This window comes from Paralichthys olivaceus, chromosome 18 (genome assembly GCF_024713975.1).
Source record: "Paralichthys olivaceus isolate ysfri-2021 chromosome 18, ASM2471397v2, whole genome shotgun sequence".
Lineage (NCBI taxonomy): Eukaryota > Metazoa > Chordata > Actinopteri > Pleuronectiformes > Paralichthyidae > Paralichthys > Paralichthys olivaceus.
In genome coordinates this window covers 4,578,530-4,597,522 of record NC_091110.1, presented here as the reverse complement: position 1 = coordinate 4,597,522, position 18,993 = coordinate 4,578,530, and the positions used below count along the sequence as shown (strand labels likewise).

At 41.2% G+C, this 18,993-nt stretch overlaps 1 protein-coding gene across 3 annotated transcripts in view; it reads left to right on the top strand.

The window, feature by feature from the left end:
• The window catches only part of ap3b1a (adaptor related protein complex 3 subunit beta 1a), a 55,475-nt gene extending 37,720 nt beyond the window's left edge, over nt 1–17,755 (top strand). For all 3 annotated transcript variants that reach the window (XM_020082268.2, XM_069513379.1, XM_069513380.1), the window contains exons 23-27: nt 3,444–3,672; nt 6,935–7,019; nt 7,643–7,740; nt 9,485–9,620; nt 16,878–17,755. In XM_020082268.2, coding sequence (XP_019937827.2) covers nt 3,444–3,672; nt 6,935–7,019; nt 7,643–7,740; nt 9,485–9,620; nt 16,878–17,031 — 702 coding nt within the window. In that variant the 3' untranslated portion in view covers nt 17,032–17,755. The remainder of the gene's footprint in view (nt 1–3,443; nt 3,673–6,934; nt 7,020–7,642; nt 7,741–9,484; nt 9,621–16,877) is intronic.
• The last annotated feature ends 1,238 nt before the right edge of the window (nt 17,756–18,993 follow it).

The window sequence follows — 18,993 nt, the reverse complement described above, 5'->3', positions numbered from 1 at the left end:
AGAGCCTCTCAATCAACTTCCTCCCTCATTGTCACCCCCCTCTTTCCTGTCCAGGGGAGCCAAAGCCAAAGGGAGGAAAAAAAACAGAAAGAGGGACTGACAAGAGAAGTCAAGGTTACATCCCTCTTGTTCTCTTATTTACACTTGAGGTGTTATGGGCTTGTGCCTCGCAACAAGACAACAATGGATAGAAGGGTGAAGGGGCTTGTGTGGGCACTCGTGTCAGGCTTTAACTGTCCGCCGTGTCAAATTGGTGATAATAAGCAGTTTGAAGCCTTGTCCTGCCCCCCCCCACCCACTCCTGTCGCTGCCTCCTGCTCGGGGCGCGGCGACAAGACAAGACCTTGAAGCAGGATGTGTCTGTCAGGGAGGTAAATCTCCGTTGTGATGGGGTGGCAAACATTACGGCCAGCTTTATCGACACCGACTGCTCTGACACATCCAAAAGTGGCCCAATAAATTTGCAGGCTGCCGGTGGCGTGACGGGCGCTCGCGAGGGCGTAGTGGCGTTACAGCACAGCGACAAATGTTTGTTTGACCTCCTTCACAGGCACTCTGCCGGGTCTGGGCACAGGAGACACTGCTAGTCTGTCAAGGAGATGAATGAGATAATGTTGTTGATTGGGTTTACGCTGCCTGTAGTTTACTTTTTTTAATGCTGGTGCCTGTATGACACATGAACTCACCTCAAGCCTATTTTTCATACCTACTTACATACCTACATAATTGGCCTTTTAGCTTCTACTGTTTGTGGAGCTGTGTTGCATCATTTAGAGAAGTGTTTCTGTTATTCAGCCCATACCTCCATTGATATACATGGTGCACAAAATTAAAAAGTCACTTCTCAGTGTAAAATGATCATACATGATATACATCTTTAAAATAGTTTCAACAAAATGTGACTGAGTGACATTATAACCTTTGAAAGGAGGATTTATTGCAGCACTCCTGTATTATACTGTATTACATTTAGCAGGGTGTACCTAATAAATGACAATGCATTCATAAAAAGGTTAGGTCATTTAGAGAAAGAGAAGTCAAACACTGTAGTTACTTTTAGAGTTACACAGCATTTGTCAGCCATGGGTTAATATTAAAGGTGTATTTCACTTTTTTTACACATAATAGTCTGTGCACCCTTTTTACAGAGGCTTTATTCGGCCTGTGAAAGCAGTGGTGTGATGTCTTTTGAGGATGTTTTTTGTAAGAAAATAACCCAGATAAGGTTTTGAGAGGAAACAAATATTACAAACAGGGGGTGTAGAGTTTCAAATGGGGCATGCTACGGGCAAATAAGGTGAAATGAAAGAGTTGAGTTGCATGATGAGAAATGTAGGATTGAGGGAATGAAAGGGATCATATCGTGGCTTTGGTTGCTTTGACTTTGGCCACTGCTTTTAAATCATTTAAACTTCTGTCGAGTTTCTCTTTACAGGATTAACATAAAGTGCCTTGAGGCAATGCATGTTGTTGATTTGAAGCTATGCAAATAAAATTCAAAAGAATTGTAAATTTTGCTCATTTAAGTCATCCATCATGGTGGATCTACATCACTAATATTGCCATTAAGACATATTTGCTGCGCCAGTGATTATTGACAGCAGCAGACAGGTGCATGCGTGATCAACTCAAAATAAACTACAGTGCTCATTCCTAGTGAAATAAAGAAAGATGGTGTTAGTATTAGAAAAGACATTTCAAAAAGACTTTCCATAATGCATTAAAAACAATATACAGCATAAAAATGTACATTTTAAATCAGAATAAGCTATAATCAAGCTTTGGTTGTAACATGTAAGGTTGTAACATGTAAGGTTCTTTTTTGATTTACTTTTGCATCTTTAAAAAATATATAGTGGTGTTCGGCAAGTGCATACCTTTGCCTATAGTGTTGGAAAAAATACAGTTAAAAATATAAAATAATAGATAAAATACCCTGGATTTGCCTGTTTATCAGGATCCACTTGATAACGTCATGTGTCCCTCCTTAGGCCATGTCCCAAGAGCCATACAAGAACCTAACCTTAATAAGTAAATTCTCTGATTTCATGATCAGGTCAGTAAATATTTGACATAGTTTTATATTCAGCTTCACCGAAACAACATGCACAGACACCGTTCAACGCCTTGAGCTGTACCACCATGGCTGCATGTTTCCACTTTGTATCTTCACATTAAATACGTCATATTCAATTAGTTTAATTACACACACAACACACATCGCCTCATCCTCTAAATCTGTTGTTAACAGGAACTGCTTTTATACTGCTGGCTGTTGTTTTTTTATATACAACTATGTCATACTCTTTTTGCACTTTTTTCTACTTCTGTGAGAGTTATATCTGGCACTGATAAGTGATTTTTTTTGTCGTTGAAGTGTCTTAACTCCTGCTCATTTGCACCAGGATGATATACATCTTTCTAGGTGTTGGCCCTGTGTTGGAGGTGCAGGTGCTAAGTGTTTTAGCGGGTGTGAAACTGCATTATCCGTCCTGGTGTTCCTAAGTAATTAGTGCTGCCACTCAAGACAAAGGAAAGAAAAAACTACACATGCTTGGCGTAATTTTGCGATGATTTTTGTTGGTATAACAGAGGCATGCCTCAAGTTTATACCTATTGTGGGAATATTCTCATATATTAATATATTTATATAACGTGTTGTTTTGTTGCATTGTGTGGGCCTAACAAGAGCTGACAGGTGCCACCGTCAAGTGGTAAAAAAAAAAAAACACCACCAAGTGTGAGTCATTTTCATCGGACTGATGAGAAGTCCAATTTTTTAGGAGAAAAAAAAAACACCACCTCCTTTCTTTTCCACACCTCTCAGAGGTAATGCAGTTTCCTGCCTCTGAAAAGGTAAAAGCCTCTTTTAAAAAGGCCTGCGAGGGGCAGGTTTTGCGCATGCAGGCACTTGTGTTTCTATTCATTAGAGCTTGTTTTTATTCAGCCTGGTTTGACCGAGCATCCAGCCCATTTCCATCTAACTGGGCTGATTTGGAACATTTCTTAAATGGGCCCCTCTTTACCCTACAGAGTTAATGAAGGGAGGGGTGGTGGGGGAGTTTTATCCGCCAGTACTCTGTCCCTGGTCTCAGAAAAGTGCTGCATTCTGGCTGCTGATTGGACACAATGAATTGCATGAATATATGTGATGGAAAGAATGGGGATTCTTGTATTAATCTGTTCACTTGTGTGGATGCATTTGCACTGTAATGCACAAGGCGTCCCTGGATATTGTGTTGATGTGGAGAGCGCTGAGCTCCAGTACAGTGTGTCTGTTTTTTAATATACTTCCTTCTCCACCTGCTGTTGTCAGCAGTTGTTAATAGCTCATGGATCAATCACAGCTTTTAATGACAATAATTACAATTATATTTACGATTCTCAAGAAGTTTGATTCAGCATTGTTTGTCCCACTCCCTGTCTTCCATACGTTTCTTCAGGTCACCACGCCATCTTTCGGCCCAGTGAAAACCTATGAGCTGCTTCACCACATGACGGGAAAGGGTCTCTCTGCCAAGTACCACTTCTCGAGGCAGCCTTGTCTGTACCAGCCCAGTATGGTGGCGGTGCAGGTCATACTGACCAACAGCTCGGATCACAGCCTGGAGGAGATCCATATAGGAGACAGAAACCCTGCGAGCCTGAACGTCCACTGCTTTAACACCATCGGTGAGTACAGGTGACACACGTCCGAATGAATCCACTGTTCCCTCACCAAAAAGACGGAGGAGTTGTGTCCTCACATATTCATGTGTTGTTGAGAATCTGATCCCCATTTGTCTTTGGTGAATCTGTAACACACTCACTCAAGTGTGCAGCATGAATACAATCTTCTGCAGTATTTACACTCTCATATTCCAATATTTTGAAATATTTTGATGAATATCATAAAGAGTACCACATTTTAAAGCTAAAATTCCAATATTGAGATAAAAAAATCCTGCTCATTGATTTCTAACATTACCAGCAAATTTGACATTCAAGGATAAGACTCATGATATTCATTCTTGTTCTTTTTCTTTTCTTATCGTCAACAAAACCCATGAAAACAAGTTATTCTCATACTTGTCTTTTTGCAGCAAAATGCTGATTCATTCATGCTTTCATTCCTCTATACTAAAGTTGTTCTCAATGTAAACTATTAAAAATACATCACTGAGCCACACTGTAGCACCCGGTAACATGTTAATTCATTGTCATGAACATGGGCTATGAAGTCCAGCGCACATCCATGTTCCCCCTGCTGTAAATACGGCTGTAAATGGGGTTTATTGATATTGACGAAGGTGTAGAATAGATAGGGAAAGGGATAGTTTCCTTTGTATAGAAAGCACATCTGCATATCACTAAGCATGACTTCACATTACCCCTTGACTAAACACTATCTAGAATAACTAAATAAGATAAATTAAAATGAGTATTATGAATCCAGTGGGGATATTTGATGTTTGATCTTCCTTGTCAAGTTCATATTTAAACAGATATACTGTGACTGCTAGGTGTATTGTTTGACTGTAGAGCTCCCTCATAATCTCATTTCCTTTATTTTATAAAAAGCTACTGTACTGTTATTATTGACTTAGTGTCAGACCTCACACATGTAGGGTGACAAGTGGGTCAAACTCCAGCATGACCGCAGTTTTGTATTTTTCGGATTTAAGTCGTGACACAACATATTTTTTCCCCTCCTGTGCAGTGTAAACAATCACATTTATTTCAATCTGATGTTTCTCCCTTTCCTCCTCAATGGAGCTCTGCCTTTACTATGATGGTTTTTCGGGCATATATTAAATGATTATTGTGTTATAAAAAACCTATAAACCTGATTGCTGTCAGCCCAGCAAATAGTCCAATCCCTATCCAGCTAATCCCTGTTCGTTAGTATCGATCAGGACCGATGGACACAGACTTCATATTTCTTGTCACACTGTGGTATGATCGTTACACTGAGTATAATATAAGGCTGGGAGCAGTGCTCCCTCAAGATTTTCACACACACACACAGCCGTGCACTGTGCCGTGGAGCACATTAAAACTGTCAATTGCAGGGGATTGATTGGGCATTGAAGAAACTCAAGCAGCCAAACAGTGGCTAATTTGGATCGATTGAGCCCGGCTACTGTGAGCGTGCGGCTAGAGTTGATTTGGATAAGTTGCAGACGATGAATACAGACAAAGCTTTATGTTTTGTTGTGTGTTAGATAAGGGATAACACATGGCAGAGTTTGTATTTAATAAGAAATACTGCACGCTGCATCTGCAAGGTGCCGAACTTCCCATTGTGGCTCATCTTCATGTTAATAGTTATTGAACACATCATTTTGCTGTTTGAAGTTAGTTGTATTTGTGATTCTGTCACTGTGTATGTCCTGCAATGTGTCATCTACCTTTAATACTTCAATCACCAAAATGAGGAAACCAGATTTAAATCCACTTAATGTTTTGCCAAATAGCACACGCTTATTTTATCAGACCTCTAAATATGCCAGATTTTTTTTTTTATTGAGATAAATGACAATGAGTATTCATTGGGAAATGGGTGAAAATTCAAAAAGAACTATGTCTGGATCCGCCCCCTTTTCTTCTGGATCCATCCCAAAATTGAATGGGTTTTGTCTTGGAACTCCAAGAACAGGGGCAAAAATTTAACCTGGCGGCAAAATTAATTGAAATGAATGAAAGCTTTTGAGTTTTCTGTCTTTTAAAGGAGAATTCATGTACATGGCTTTTAGCTGACCATCATTTCTGTTTGAAGTAATAATATTGCACTCACCAGTGTAACCACAGCCACATTGAAAGAAGCCTGACAGAGAAAGAAACATCATGATACAGCCTGTAAATATTGGAAATGAAAATGAATAGATACATTTATCCATTGTTAACATCTATCACAGTCGACAGTTGTTTGATGCACCACAGTAACAGTAGTTGTTTTCAAACTACACTCAGAGGTGAGTACAAGACTGTGATGAATTAGTGATGGAAATGATTATAAATATGAACGTGAGACCTGAGTTATAATAAACCAGATTGCATAACTTGTTTAAATGAGCAGTGTCTGAAAGCAGAGCAGAAGACCCAGCAGATTTTGCATTGAATGCAATGTGACTTCGAAGTAACATCGAAATAGCAACAGAAGAATGATAGTTGTTTTACAGTTTGAACAAAAGTCTTTAGCCCCTTGTTGAATCTTGAAATCCTTTAGACTTCAGATGACATTCCAAATTGTTTATCTTGTAGTTATATATATTGACACAGGATACCAGGGGGTAGTAACAAAGACAGTGTGAGAGAAGCTGTGAAGGCTGGATTAGGAGTGAGTCCATGATGGCTCTGTTTTCAGAGGGTTTCCTCTGGAGCCTCTGCTCCGGCTTTAGAAAGAGTTATAGAGTAAGATAGCCCTGCTCCACAGAGAGAGAAACACAGGCCGACTGGGGGAGCGTGGAGGATGTTTCTGTCTGTCTGCGTTCTTCACATCCGTAACCTCCCCCCTCCTCCTCCTGTGGCATTCAGCTGTCCAGACTCCCTCTTCAGCATTTTTTGGCTTTACTTAACGAACTCGCGTTTCTCCCACTCCGTCCATCTCCCTTACCGCATCTCTCTTGATGCTGATGCTCTCTTTGACAAGCCTGTAGTTTTGGAAATATGCTAGTCCTTCATGTGTTTTTTTTTTTTTCCTGAGGCTGGATGTGTGGGGAATGAGATTGAAGGATGGATTTCTCACACACGGTGGCCTTGCTTTGTGAAGTAGAAAACACAAGTGGTGTGGATGCCTGTCTGTTCCACTCTGCTGCTGCCCCCCCCCCCCCCCCCCCCCAGCTTCCACCCCTCTCCCTTTGCAGCTCCATCCCTCCACCGCGATGCACTGTGCCCTTGTCACTCACTCTTCCTTTTTTCCTTTCGTCTTTCCTCCCCTCTTTTCCATTCTCAGAGCGACTGGAGCCAGAGGCCTCAGTGACGGTTTCCATGGGTATTGACTTCAGCGACTCGACGCAAGCAGCCAACTTCCAGTTGTGGTAAGACGACCTGACATCCTCTCATATCAAGTCAGGTGTTTTTTTCCTCTCAGATTTCCAGGTGTACATCTTTTTCACTTGGTGCTCTCTGCCACACATCTCTTTCTGTCTACACCATCACATCTCCTTTATGTTTCTCTTAAGTCCATTTGTTTTCTCTCTTCCCCTTTTCCCCTCTCTCATCTGTTCTTTGTTAATTCTCCTTTTCCTACCCCGCTCTGTGCCAGCACTCCCAGGTGAGACATCAGCCACAATTGATCCCGGTTCACTGGGATAACAATTATTCCTGCAGTAATCAGCCCCTGCCCAAATCAACCTGCTGAATGCAATTGGCACCGCTGCTCAGTCGATCAATAACCTTATCAGAAAATCTGTTCGGGATGGGGGAATCAATCCGGCCCAAAATGCCATTCACAGAGCGTGGTTTGCAAAACAATCAGAAGAGAAACATTTAATACACAAACAAAGCATAAACACACACACTCACAAGCTCTATACAACACGGGTTCTCTATTCATCCAGATTAAGATGAATTGGAAATACAGAAAATCCTGATTAACTCTTTATGTTAGATATTCTATAAATACATCACCCTTCCTGTACTCTTGTCTTTTCTCCATCAGCACCAAGGAGGACCAGTTCAGTGTGTCCATCCAGCCGGCTGTAGGAGAGCTGTTTATGCCCAGTACCATGGCAGAAGAGGACTTCTGTAAGGAGCAAGGTGAATTCAAATTAAAGATCGTCACTATTACTTAATATAAACTGGAATTGTACCAATTCAAAATCATAGGACCCGTGCTGACCTTGTCGTTGCCTTTATCAAATATTATTTACTTGCTAGAAAATCAAACATCAAGACAGGGATTTGTTTTAAACACAAATATGTAATGTAAATAGTCTAATTCTCAAATAATCCCTGTCTGTACCCTCAAGTGGAACTGATCTCAAACATACCTTGGCATTTCTGAGTGTCAGTTTCTTTTCATCCGCCCAAATCTACATGATACAGAAATATTTGCTCAGTAGAGTGTATGTACATCTGCCAAGGCCCAACAGTCCCTTTTATGAAACCACATTTGAATTCACTAGATCCAGATCTAGATTCAGACAACAAATTTCACACACTTAAATCTCAGTTTCCTAAAAATGCCTGATTTTTTTTTTAACAAGATCCATGAGTTTCTCAGAGAAATCGACGACAATGTTGAAAAGCATCAAAGTTAAAGAAAGCGAATAAAAGTTCCTGGATCCACAACATGATGGGATCCTTCTTGGGTCATGCACTACCCCTCCGCAAAATTTCATGAAGTTTTGTGTAGTTTTTGTGTAATCCTGCAAACAAACGTAGACCGAAGCCTAACCTCCTTGACGTAGGTTATAATTGGTAGATTGATCAGTTCAGCTCTGGTAATGAAGGAACATGTCGCTCAATGTTACTTCTGGCTCATGTACATGTTTTAAACAGTGTTTGAATGGCACAGAGAATTAAATCAGGCTATTGATGAACTGACAATAAATTATAAAAGTCAATTCATGTTTGGTTTTGGTCTTTGGAATGAGATTTGTTTACCATAAGAATAAATATAAAATATTGTCAAATCTATTATTTAAAGGTCATTGAATTGTTACAGATGAAAAATACAATTTTCACACAATCTCACTTTAAATCTTGTATTTACACTCACGGTCTTTCTTCTTTATTGTCTGCAGTTTTCATAAATGATTTCTACAAACAAATAAAATTAAATCCTGGCCTGCCTCTAAAAATGTCCTCCCCCTTAACTCATTAGAGCAAATTGCTCTCTTCTTATGAAGCACTTAATGGTATTTCCAAAACAAACCTCCAAAGCACAAGCGCACACACCTGTAGAGCTACGTACTGTGGCAGCCATTGAGAGCTGAGAGCGCACTCATATCTCCGCCATCAGTGTTCTCTCTAAGTGCCTTCTAAATGCTGGTTCTGCCTTAATTAATATGCATTCACTGTGTTTTGAGTTCTGCTGAATACAACTGGCACTCAGACAAGGATTGAACAGAGAAGAACAAGTTGCCTTCCTGGACCCTGCTCTCTGGAACAAGATGCCACATTATAGCAATTGAGTGAAGTTAATGAATTCTTTCATTTAACAGGTTTTCATCATATTTGCCTTTAAGACCTCTTTTATTTCTATCAAACTTGTGCACATTTATCTCCATTCATTTTTTATTTTTTAATAAATTCTTGCTCGTTGATAAGATCATTTTTGAAACTTTTTTTGCACCATTTTCTTTGCTTTTACCGATTTTATTAATCATCTTGTTCTGTTAGTGTCAGCCCAGAAATCAGGAATTGTAATTATTTTCATGGTTTTATAAACACACAAGCATATATTTAGTCTTGATTTAAACTGCAAATACATTCAATTTACAGTAGTAACTGAATTTGGTCTCTGTTTTTCTGGTTAAACGTTTTTGCATCTCCTCAGGTAAACTCCTGGGCATGAATGAGACCTCGGAAACCATCACTATGGCAACAGCAAACACCTCCAGCCAGACCATCAGCAAACATGTCCTGTCTGTGGCCAATGTTGGAGTGGTGTCGTCCAGCCAGAACGTCCACAGGTGAGATGTTCGGCCATGTGTTATGTTTTTGTCAATGGTGAAATGAATTATATAAATGTTGTGACTGTACTCACTGGGATCTTTAGTGTTTACTTTATGGATTGTGAACATTTTCATTCTTGAAATAAACTATTTAAAAAAACATATAGATGGAACCAAAAACATATGAAAGGCTGATGTCTTGGGGTTTTTGTTTTCCAAGTAAAACATTTCTAAAATATATTTTATCAGTGATCTGACTGCATTTTATTATCCAGGTTACTTTTATGTAGATGATGTGCAGTTTGAAGTGAGGTATGTGATGTGTTTTTTCCATGTCTTGACAAGCATTTCACACTAAGTGATGCGTGTTTACTATTTCCTGTCATCTTTTGGAAAGGTTTACCCACAGAGCAATAAGGAGCAGAGGGATGATTTCACAGTAAATGACACAAATCAGTAGAATTAGTTCTGTTCGGTTATTAAATGAAAACGAATGAGGAATTGAATAGTCTACATTCAATTTGTTTGTCTTGGTCTTGGTATGTTTGTTAGCTTAACTTAGCATAAAGACTGAAAACATGGACTTGTATCCTGGCTCAAACAAAATCCATCATCTAGCAAAAAGCAAAGCTAAAGACAACGACTGCAGTTTCACACTGGTTTATGTAGCGACTGGCTGGTAGTTAAATGCTCCTGTCTGTTTTGGTTAACATGTCACATGACTGCTGACTATAGCTTAGTGTACAAATATATGCTGGTATCAATCCTCTGGTTACTCTCCTCCAGAAAACCAGTAAGCATATTAATATATTCAACTATCTTTACCTAGTATTTTTAACAGTTCATTTAAATTGAGAACTTCCCTCATTAAACCTTCCCTGAATCCACACAGTTAGGCTGAGGTTGATTTTTATTTTCTATTTTACTTTTTAGGTGTGATATATAGTGTGACATTAGCATTAGGCCTCAGCCCACTGTGAAGCTATACTTTTTATACAAAGCCTATTTTGTCTTTGATAAACACATCGTATTTGTCTGATATTACATATTACACAGTCTGAAGTGAATATCAAATTATACTTTAAATTGAATCGGCTAAATCCTGCGTGGGTCTCACTTTCGAGAAGGACCAGAGTGCATGCAAATTATGAAAGACTGAAGGACAATAATACACATACAAGTGTGTGAAATACAATAATAGAAGTAAATAATAAATACATGAAAGTGCAAACTTATATCATTGCATGCAAACACAAACTCAACCCTAGAAATATGTGTGTCAGCAGGAGCAAGATTGATGAACAAAACTTCACATCAGGAGAAAAATAAAAACAGAAATCCCACTTTGAAACTGTTCTGAGAGTCACATATCATTTTATACATGGACTTTGTTTCCCGTGTCAGAGAGCGATAAGATGAATGTTCCTGGCTACATGTGCCAGTCATAATTGTGCTTTACGTGGAGCTTAGTGGAACGGTGCGAGTATCAGAGAGTGAAAGTGCCTGTGTTCCTGCTCACCCTCACACACACATGCCAGGGGAATGCCCTGAGAAGCCTGGCTGTGTAATTGGTGTACACAGAGTGTGCTAATGAGCTTCCTCCTCTGTCACGCACACCCGAACACCTGATAGATAATTACACCTCCCTCTCTCCCTCTGTTTCCTGCTCTGTCTCTCTCTCTCTCTCGCCTCATCTCTGCACCCCACCCCCCATCTGTCTCTCCCTCCGCGCCGCTGTCTCTCTTTCACTTCCTCTTTGTCTTTCACTCCATCCCTCCACGCCACAATCTGTCCTCCTCCTGCTTGTCTCTCTCTTTCCGTTTGTCTTTGGTGATAATTTCTTTTATAGATTTAGCTTGAATTAGAGGATGTAGGAGACTGGGACAGCGGGGGAGTCAGAGTGGGGGGGTAAAAAAAAATAAGGAGACCACAGCACAAGGGCACAGAGAGCTGAAAGAGTGAGAGGAGATCAATGTGAGCCAGTGGGAGAAGCTGGCATCCAATAAGCCCATACTTCATTCAGAATAACCAATAACTCACATGACTCCAGGCTATCAATCTCTCTCCTGCTTCGGTGATGGCTAAAGAGGACGACAGTCTCCCAATGTTATCCTGCAGACTTTTAGTTATAAAGACACTTTCATATTGTCTGGTTGTGTCCATGCCACTTATTGGAAATGATGGAGTTACTCACTGACAAAATCCTCAGTGTTTGTCTCCTCAGACTGAACCTGTGGGTTTGACAGCCTTGTCTTTGAGAAACACAAAGAAAGCATGTTTGTGTGCTTTATATGTGACATTTATCCAGATAGTTCCTCTACTTCTGCCCAACTATGGTTTAGATTCAGTGCCATTGGCTGCGCAGGTTCAGGATCTTTTATTTAAGGTGATCAAATAATTTCTCATATAATTACGTGTTCCAGTTTGTTTGTTTGTTTGTTTGATTTTTAGTTTGCATGATCAGGCTAAAACCATGGGCAGGGGGCGGATCCAATTTCTTTTTTTCATTCTTTAATATTGTGAGAGGGTGTTTTGCAACATTTTAGTAATTTCTCAAAGAATAATTCGTAGATAAAAATGAATATTTAGGGGACTGATATTTTGATCTAGATCTGCTTTGAGGCTTGTTCATTCTGTCAACCCGTTTTCCATCTAAATTAACCATTCGTGGCTTTATTTACTATATTTAATATTTTCTATAACTTCCTTTTCCCAACTGTGGCACTAAACCAAGTCTGAGAGAACAAGATTACAAGGATTATTATGTATTGATTGTATTTATTATTATCAATAATACCAAAAAATAATGAGAAATGATCATTACAGATACAGTAGGGGGATCCTCAGATTTTGTCCTGTCACCAAAAATAAAACAAAATAAAAAAATAAATTTTAAATATAAATCAGAGTAAAGCAACAAATCGTTACATTTTTAAAAAAAATTTGATCCAGAGATTGTTTGACATTTTTTCTGCTTAATCACGATCATCCGAATTATTGTTGATTCAATTGACTGTTGAATTAATCAGCTTATCCTTTCGGGCCCTGTAATTATATCACGGTCACTGTTGCCTGTTGCTGCCACATATACTTTGATTAACAGAGGGATCGATCTGATCGGATACACCCACTGAGAGCTTATTGTGGGGGTCATTAAACGTGACGAGAGAGGTGACCTCCATCCAGGGATCTCTGATAAGATCACACAAAGTACCTGCCCTCACAGGAGTGGGAGTTTGGGTTTAGTGTAGAAATAATGGATGGCATTTCAATAAGAAGCCTATGAATGATAAGTGTGCTCTAAACTGAGCCCAGGTATCGACTGCAGCTCCGTATATGACACAGGTTTGGTTGAACAAAGCGACAGTCTGCCTCCCCCTCTGCACCACTGCATCCCTGCAATCCCATTGTTTATCAGCAGGGTGCAGCACTGCTTTTCCCCAAACAGGCGCTGGGGCCAGCGGAGGGGGATGCCACAGAAACACAGAAATTGATTGCTGGAAAGGAGGATGGCAATAAATCAAGCAGGAAAGCAAATGTAGACAACGCTGTTCTTGTTTATGTCTAAACAGGCGGAATAGAATAAATGTGCTCTATTTTTCAGTCCGTTTGAAAGCAAATTTGATCGAATTTTGCATGCATTGCCAATCCCTCTGGTTAGAGCCTAATTAAAAAAAAAACTGTACCCCTTGATTTATAAGCTATGCTTTCTCTTTACACTTTGATATAATTCAATTATATTTCTTTAAACATTGTGAATTTTCCTCTTTTCAGTGAAGTTGAATTCTTGTTCCTATTTACAATTTAATTGAGTGTCATTTATAACCTGACTAATTAAACGTCTGGTCGCTCCATTATAGATTGCTTAGCAGACACTGTGGCATATGATCTATCTTCAGATGATTCGAAATGCACCATGAAACTGATGTAACGTGGGTTATTTTCAGATAATGAAGACGCAACATGTTTATCTCAGTTATCGGTAATGTGTTTTCCTCAAGCCCTTGAGTTAAGTTCTCATCTCCTCCTCCCAACATGTCCCTGTTCTTCTACAGCCTCTGTCATCCATACGTCCTCTGTACCTTTCATGTCCGTCCGCCCTTCGATGGAACACTGTGCTGTGTGTCCGTATGGCCGAGCTCTGGAGATGTGTGAAGGGTTCCTGGTTGTAATTGGGGCTAATGGCTCTGGCCATCTGCCTGCTCTGAGCCTGGTCACTTGTGTGTTCTGGCCTCGCTGACCAGTCAGTTGAAGGACACTCTTCCACTTGTCCACCTGGCCTAGAACCAGGATGGAACAATAGCGTCCAGCCTCAGCCACCGCAGAGTTGCCCTCAGCCTCTCCGAGTTTCAGATTTTAGTGAAAACACGATGCACTTATATCGTTTCCAGAGAATGATAAAACATGGCTGAGGGTTTTCTCGAGATGCAGGGGGATCGTGTTCTCCTGCATTCTTGGTTGCTGGGCCGAATCATCAGCGGCCCGTGTCGTCTCGGTGTGAGGGTGAATGCAAAGGTGAAGCCCACTTTGTGTTTGCAGTGGCAGGGTGGAGGGGAGGCAGATGGCACACACAGGCTCTCTGCACTGAGGAGAATCACAGATAATTGGAGAGTGATGCTTAGCCGCAGCCCTGCCGATCGATGCCAATCCGCCTGCTCTAAGTCCAGGGGTTATGCTTTGCTTTTCTTTCCATACACTGCAATTAATCCAGTGTTTAGCCCAGTATGCGAAGAGTGCAGGAGAATACCAATGACCCGTTTAAGGCCCCGCTTGTCCTTAATCTTTCCCATCTAGTCCTTAAAAATGCACTGATGTCGTGTTAGACCTGGCCGTGATGTGGAGCCGGTCTCTGCGTTTGACCGCGCACCAACAGCAAAGTAGAAATATTCAAAGGGAAACTGCGCTTGGAAATCAAACACAATCACAACACGCTCCTGTTTCTTTGACTCGCTCTTATTCCATCACATGAACAAATGCCCGCAGCAGCGTCTCCTGAGACGAAATGAAAGCAGCCTCAGGCTAGTGTTAACTGGCTGAGTAAATGATAGATTTATATCCTAAATCCATTAGCAAAGCCACAGGGACCACATAGACACCTTAAGCTGGGGACAGTGGGGGCGAGAGGGGGGCTGGGGGAGCTGGACACGAGACGAGACGAGCGTGCATGTTTATGGCTTGCGCATTGAAACAAACATGCAAATGAAGACAGAAAAAAATATTATTTTCAGCTGTGGGTTTTTAAGGTTTGAACAAACCACATCCTGGATTTCAGTAGTAAGTCATTCAGAATAATATACAACCCTTGAATAATTTAAAGAAGCCAGAGCAGAGTAAAGAGTTGGTGTTTCTGAGAGAAATGATTCCTCTTCTTGAATGGCTTGTGTTTCCTGCTGAAGTGGCTAATATTTTAATTAAGCCTGAGGAGGACTCTCTCTCTTCTCCCTGAGAGCTCCCTGATAAACTCCCTTCCCTCTGTTGATGGTAATTTAGCAGCTCCCCAGAGACACACCCAGACACACTGGGTTTGTGAGCCAGCACCGAGTCATTGTGTATGCTTGTACCCTCCGTGCCCCCACCCTCCCGTCCCCATTTTTAACTTGTGCGTGCTAATTGGTGGACGTGCTAGTCGCTTCCATCGCGCAGCGCAGGGTGGAGGGGCTCTTGTGACAGCGCCTGTCCACAGGCCGTCCTGCGGGGCCTCTTCACCAGCTTTAGTCAGGCCTAAGTGGGGCTCTTTGTGGGCTGTTTGTCAGGCCTAAGCGGGCTGCCACGGGGGGTCTTTGTTGCAGGGATGTAGTGCTAAATGGAGGCAGATGGCTGGGAGTTAGCCACGTGAGGCTCCGAGATGCAAAGGGCCAGAGGGGAGCGGGAGAGGGGGCCCAGTTCGGCTCTGTCACCCTCAAAGAGGGTCACAGTGGGTCATAGCCCCTGTCTGCCTCTTGTTAGCACTCTCAATGGGGACCATGTGCACCCAGATTTGCCCCTGGTCCGGAGGGACGGTATCCAAGGAAACGAGAGGGACTGAGAATTCTAGCCACGGCCCAGAGGGAGCTGGTGGGACAGGGCATCCCCCATCTTCGTCCCAAGGCTCCCACACACTCATAGACACCCACAGTCCATAAAAACAGGCTAAATTTGGATTGACTGGCATGAAGGGCGTGTCTCACTCCTAATGGCTCTTTAGTCAGTTGGAATAATAGACTGTCTGTTGCTTCACTCTCTATATTTCCTGTCACATCGTTTTTCCTCCTTTGTCTCTCTCCCTAATTTAGGGTAATTACAAGGTGTGAGATGTTAGAGAATTTTCTAATGTGAGGATTTATGAGTTGAGGTGAGAAATGTGAGTTAAGTGCAAAGGTCTATAGCTGGCCAACACATTTATCTTTATTTTGAAGCTGCTTGATGTTTGTTATACATTAGCTGTTCAATAATATAGTAGTCACTGGCTTCACATCTGTGTTTTTGTGTTAATTATGTTTGTCGAAATGAAAAAGGGAACATTTTGGCAGCAATATCACTACAGTCGGAGTTCATACCTCTGCCAAGGCCCAACATTCCCCTAATGAAACCGAATTTAATGATTTTTATTTGTATTTGCACCAAATTTAGCACTCTCATGATTATCAGTCCATGAACCATGTATGTTTTTTTTTATCAATCCATGAATTATTCTCTAATAAATCACGGAAAATGTTAAAAACATCCAATCTTGCGATGTTAAAGAAAGCAAAAAAAATCCTAGATCCGTCCCCAGGTCCAGATACGCGCTACAGTTTGTCTTGGGTCCACAAAAGATCAAGGAAATTGACAAAAACATAACCTGCTCGGCGAAGATAATAAATGCATAGTAGAAATCATTACAAATAATGTACAGATTAGTCTCATTCTGCTTGAGAAGTGAAAAGTAAATTTCCTTGTTTTTATTTTTAAACAGCATCAGATTCCTGACACCAGCCGTCATCATCAATCTGTCCACTGATGATAAATGGCTGAAATGTACTTTTCATGCAACCTATTTGCTTCAACCAATCTGATGGAAGTGTCTGTTTTTTTCAAATTTTTACTTTTGCAGATGAATCCCCCTTAAAATGTGTCCGACAGGTGGATGGAAGCATATTTCTTAATTAGGTTTTTGACATCTAACCATGCTGATAATTATTATTTATTATTTAGTTTTCTAGATATGTCTCACTTAGATTTATCCCCAAATACAGAAGAGGAGAAGGGGATTTTTTTTTTTGTGGTTCTGACCCATGTGATCTCATTCACCTGCAGGTTTGCTGGGCGGACGGTCAGCAGTGGAGCCCTGGTCTTGGTGTCGCTGGAGATGAAGGAATCCTCCTCTGCCCTGCTTACGATTAACACAGAGAAGAGCGTCATGGCGTCCATGTTGCTCCGAGACCTCAAACAAGCCCTCGCCCAAGCATAGAGCGCACCCTTGCCCTGCCCCCCACTCCTGCCAGGTTCTTGTAGTAAAGGTAAAGGGGGAGGAAACTTAATACAATATTTCATACGTTTTATTTCTGTGGTTTGGGACGATTTTGGAGCCCTAAGTCCTGAGACTGAAGAGCTAGAGCTTGAGCTTGTGTGCTCACAGACAATGAGTGATCAGCGGTTCTCAGTTTTATGGTCCGTCACTTTGGAAAGGATTGTCCTCAACCACAGGAATAACTTTGTGAAAGCATTGAATTAGGTGTTGATCCTCTTTAAAACACACAGAAGACATCATAGATGTGATATTACCTTTTTAAAAATGGGACACTGCCCTCAATTATTCTGTTCATCCAACTTTGTCCTTCAAAGTCGCACCTAAACATGACACTCCTCCATCACGAGAATGTCACGCCACCTGGTGATATTTGTGCATGAGCCAGTGATGATCTTTGTTTTTTAGTGCCAAGAGAAGCAGAGTAGCAGTGCCAACCCGAGTGAACATTGTCATACATTTATAAGCCTTTATAAACCAAACTAGTCCCTGAGCCTGTTACAGTTTTACATTCCAACCTTAAAACTGCCCGAAACCACATTCGTCAAAGTGCCTTTCACATGAAAATAATGTTATTTAGAATACCAAACATAGAGATTAGACGTAAATCAACAAGGTCTTTTTATTTGTATCGCCTTTGCTGAATAAAAAAAAAAGTGAACTTAAACTTTTTTCTTTGTGTCTTGCTGCTGATAACGCTCTGGGTGTATTTAGTGACGGTGCTGTGATATATCATCATTTAGATGAGTGTGGCTGAAACACAAGAACGTTAACGGTGAGCTCTGCTAATGGGCTGAAGTATAAACCATGCACTCACAACATCGCGACTTGCATCTATTGGCAACACTTATCTTGTATCGGTGTGTGAGGGGTTCAGTATCTTGGAATCAAACCGCCAACCCTCTGCTGAGTGGACAACCCGCTCTACATCTTGAGCCACTTTCTTGTATCCTTTAAAAACAGCTCATGGTCCAAACATGTCTCCAGGAGAAAAGCTCACAGGAAAGTTTTCATAACTAACAACGAAAGTGTAACTTGTTTTTTCACAAATCCACTGTAGATACCAACGCAAATACAAGGCTGGTGTTAATGTCATTAAATAAACCTTGTAACATGATATAAAACTCAGAGCCAGCATGTGAAGAGAATTTGGACAGTTTTCTATTTGAGCAGATTAGTATTCTCACAAAAACATTTAAGTTGAATTTGAATGTCGGGGCTTGTGGACACTTGGATGACACCACACGAGCAGTATGGAGGCATTTTATGTGTTTTCCTGTTTTATTACGTCTGAAGAAGAGGACACCATTCACTTCAATTGTATTGGATTCTGCTGCAACGCTGTTTACCCCTGAAACTCCAAAAGTGTGGACTCAAACACTTCACCCACCCACCCATCCGTTCGGCACAGTGGTGAGTAGATGATGAGTCCATTTTCATTTTTCGCTGAACAATCCCTTTAAGAGTTCAGCAAAGTGATCGTGGGGGTTGTTTCTCTGCTGCAAACTGAAGAAGCCACGTTAATGGAGATTAAAGTGCAGGGTCGCTGTGTAAATTCATTTAATGTTAATATTCTGTGTACGGGGATGTTCTGCAGGGGACAGTGATGAAAGGGCATCAGCTCCACTGTCGAGTAAAAATGCTTTTAGCCAACTCCAGCCTGTCCATTGCCTAAAGACACTTCTCCTGTGTTGTTCATCGTCGAGTAAAGTTGTGCAGACGTACGTGATGTGTTTTAGCGTCGAGCGTGCCGGCGGGGTAGTGTGCTTTGCGTCTGGCTGTCTTCTCTGGCTCATAAATAGCGTCTCTCTGAGGGCCGTGGTGAACACCTGTTAGCTCATCTGTCACAGGAGCTCCACTCGCATCCATCACCTCTCCCTCTGTACTCATTCCCTCAGCCAGCTG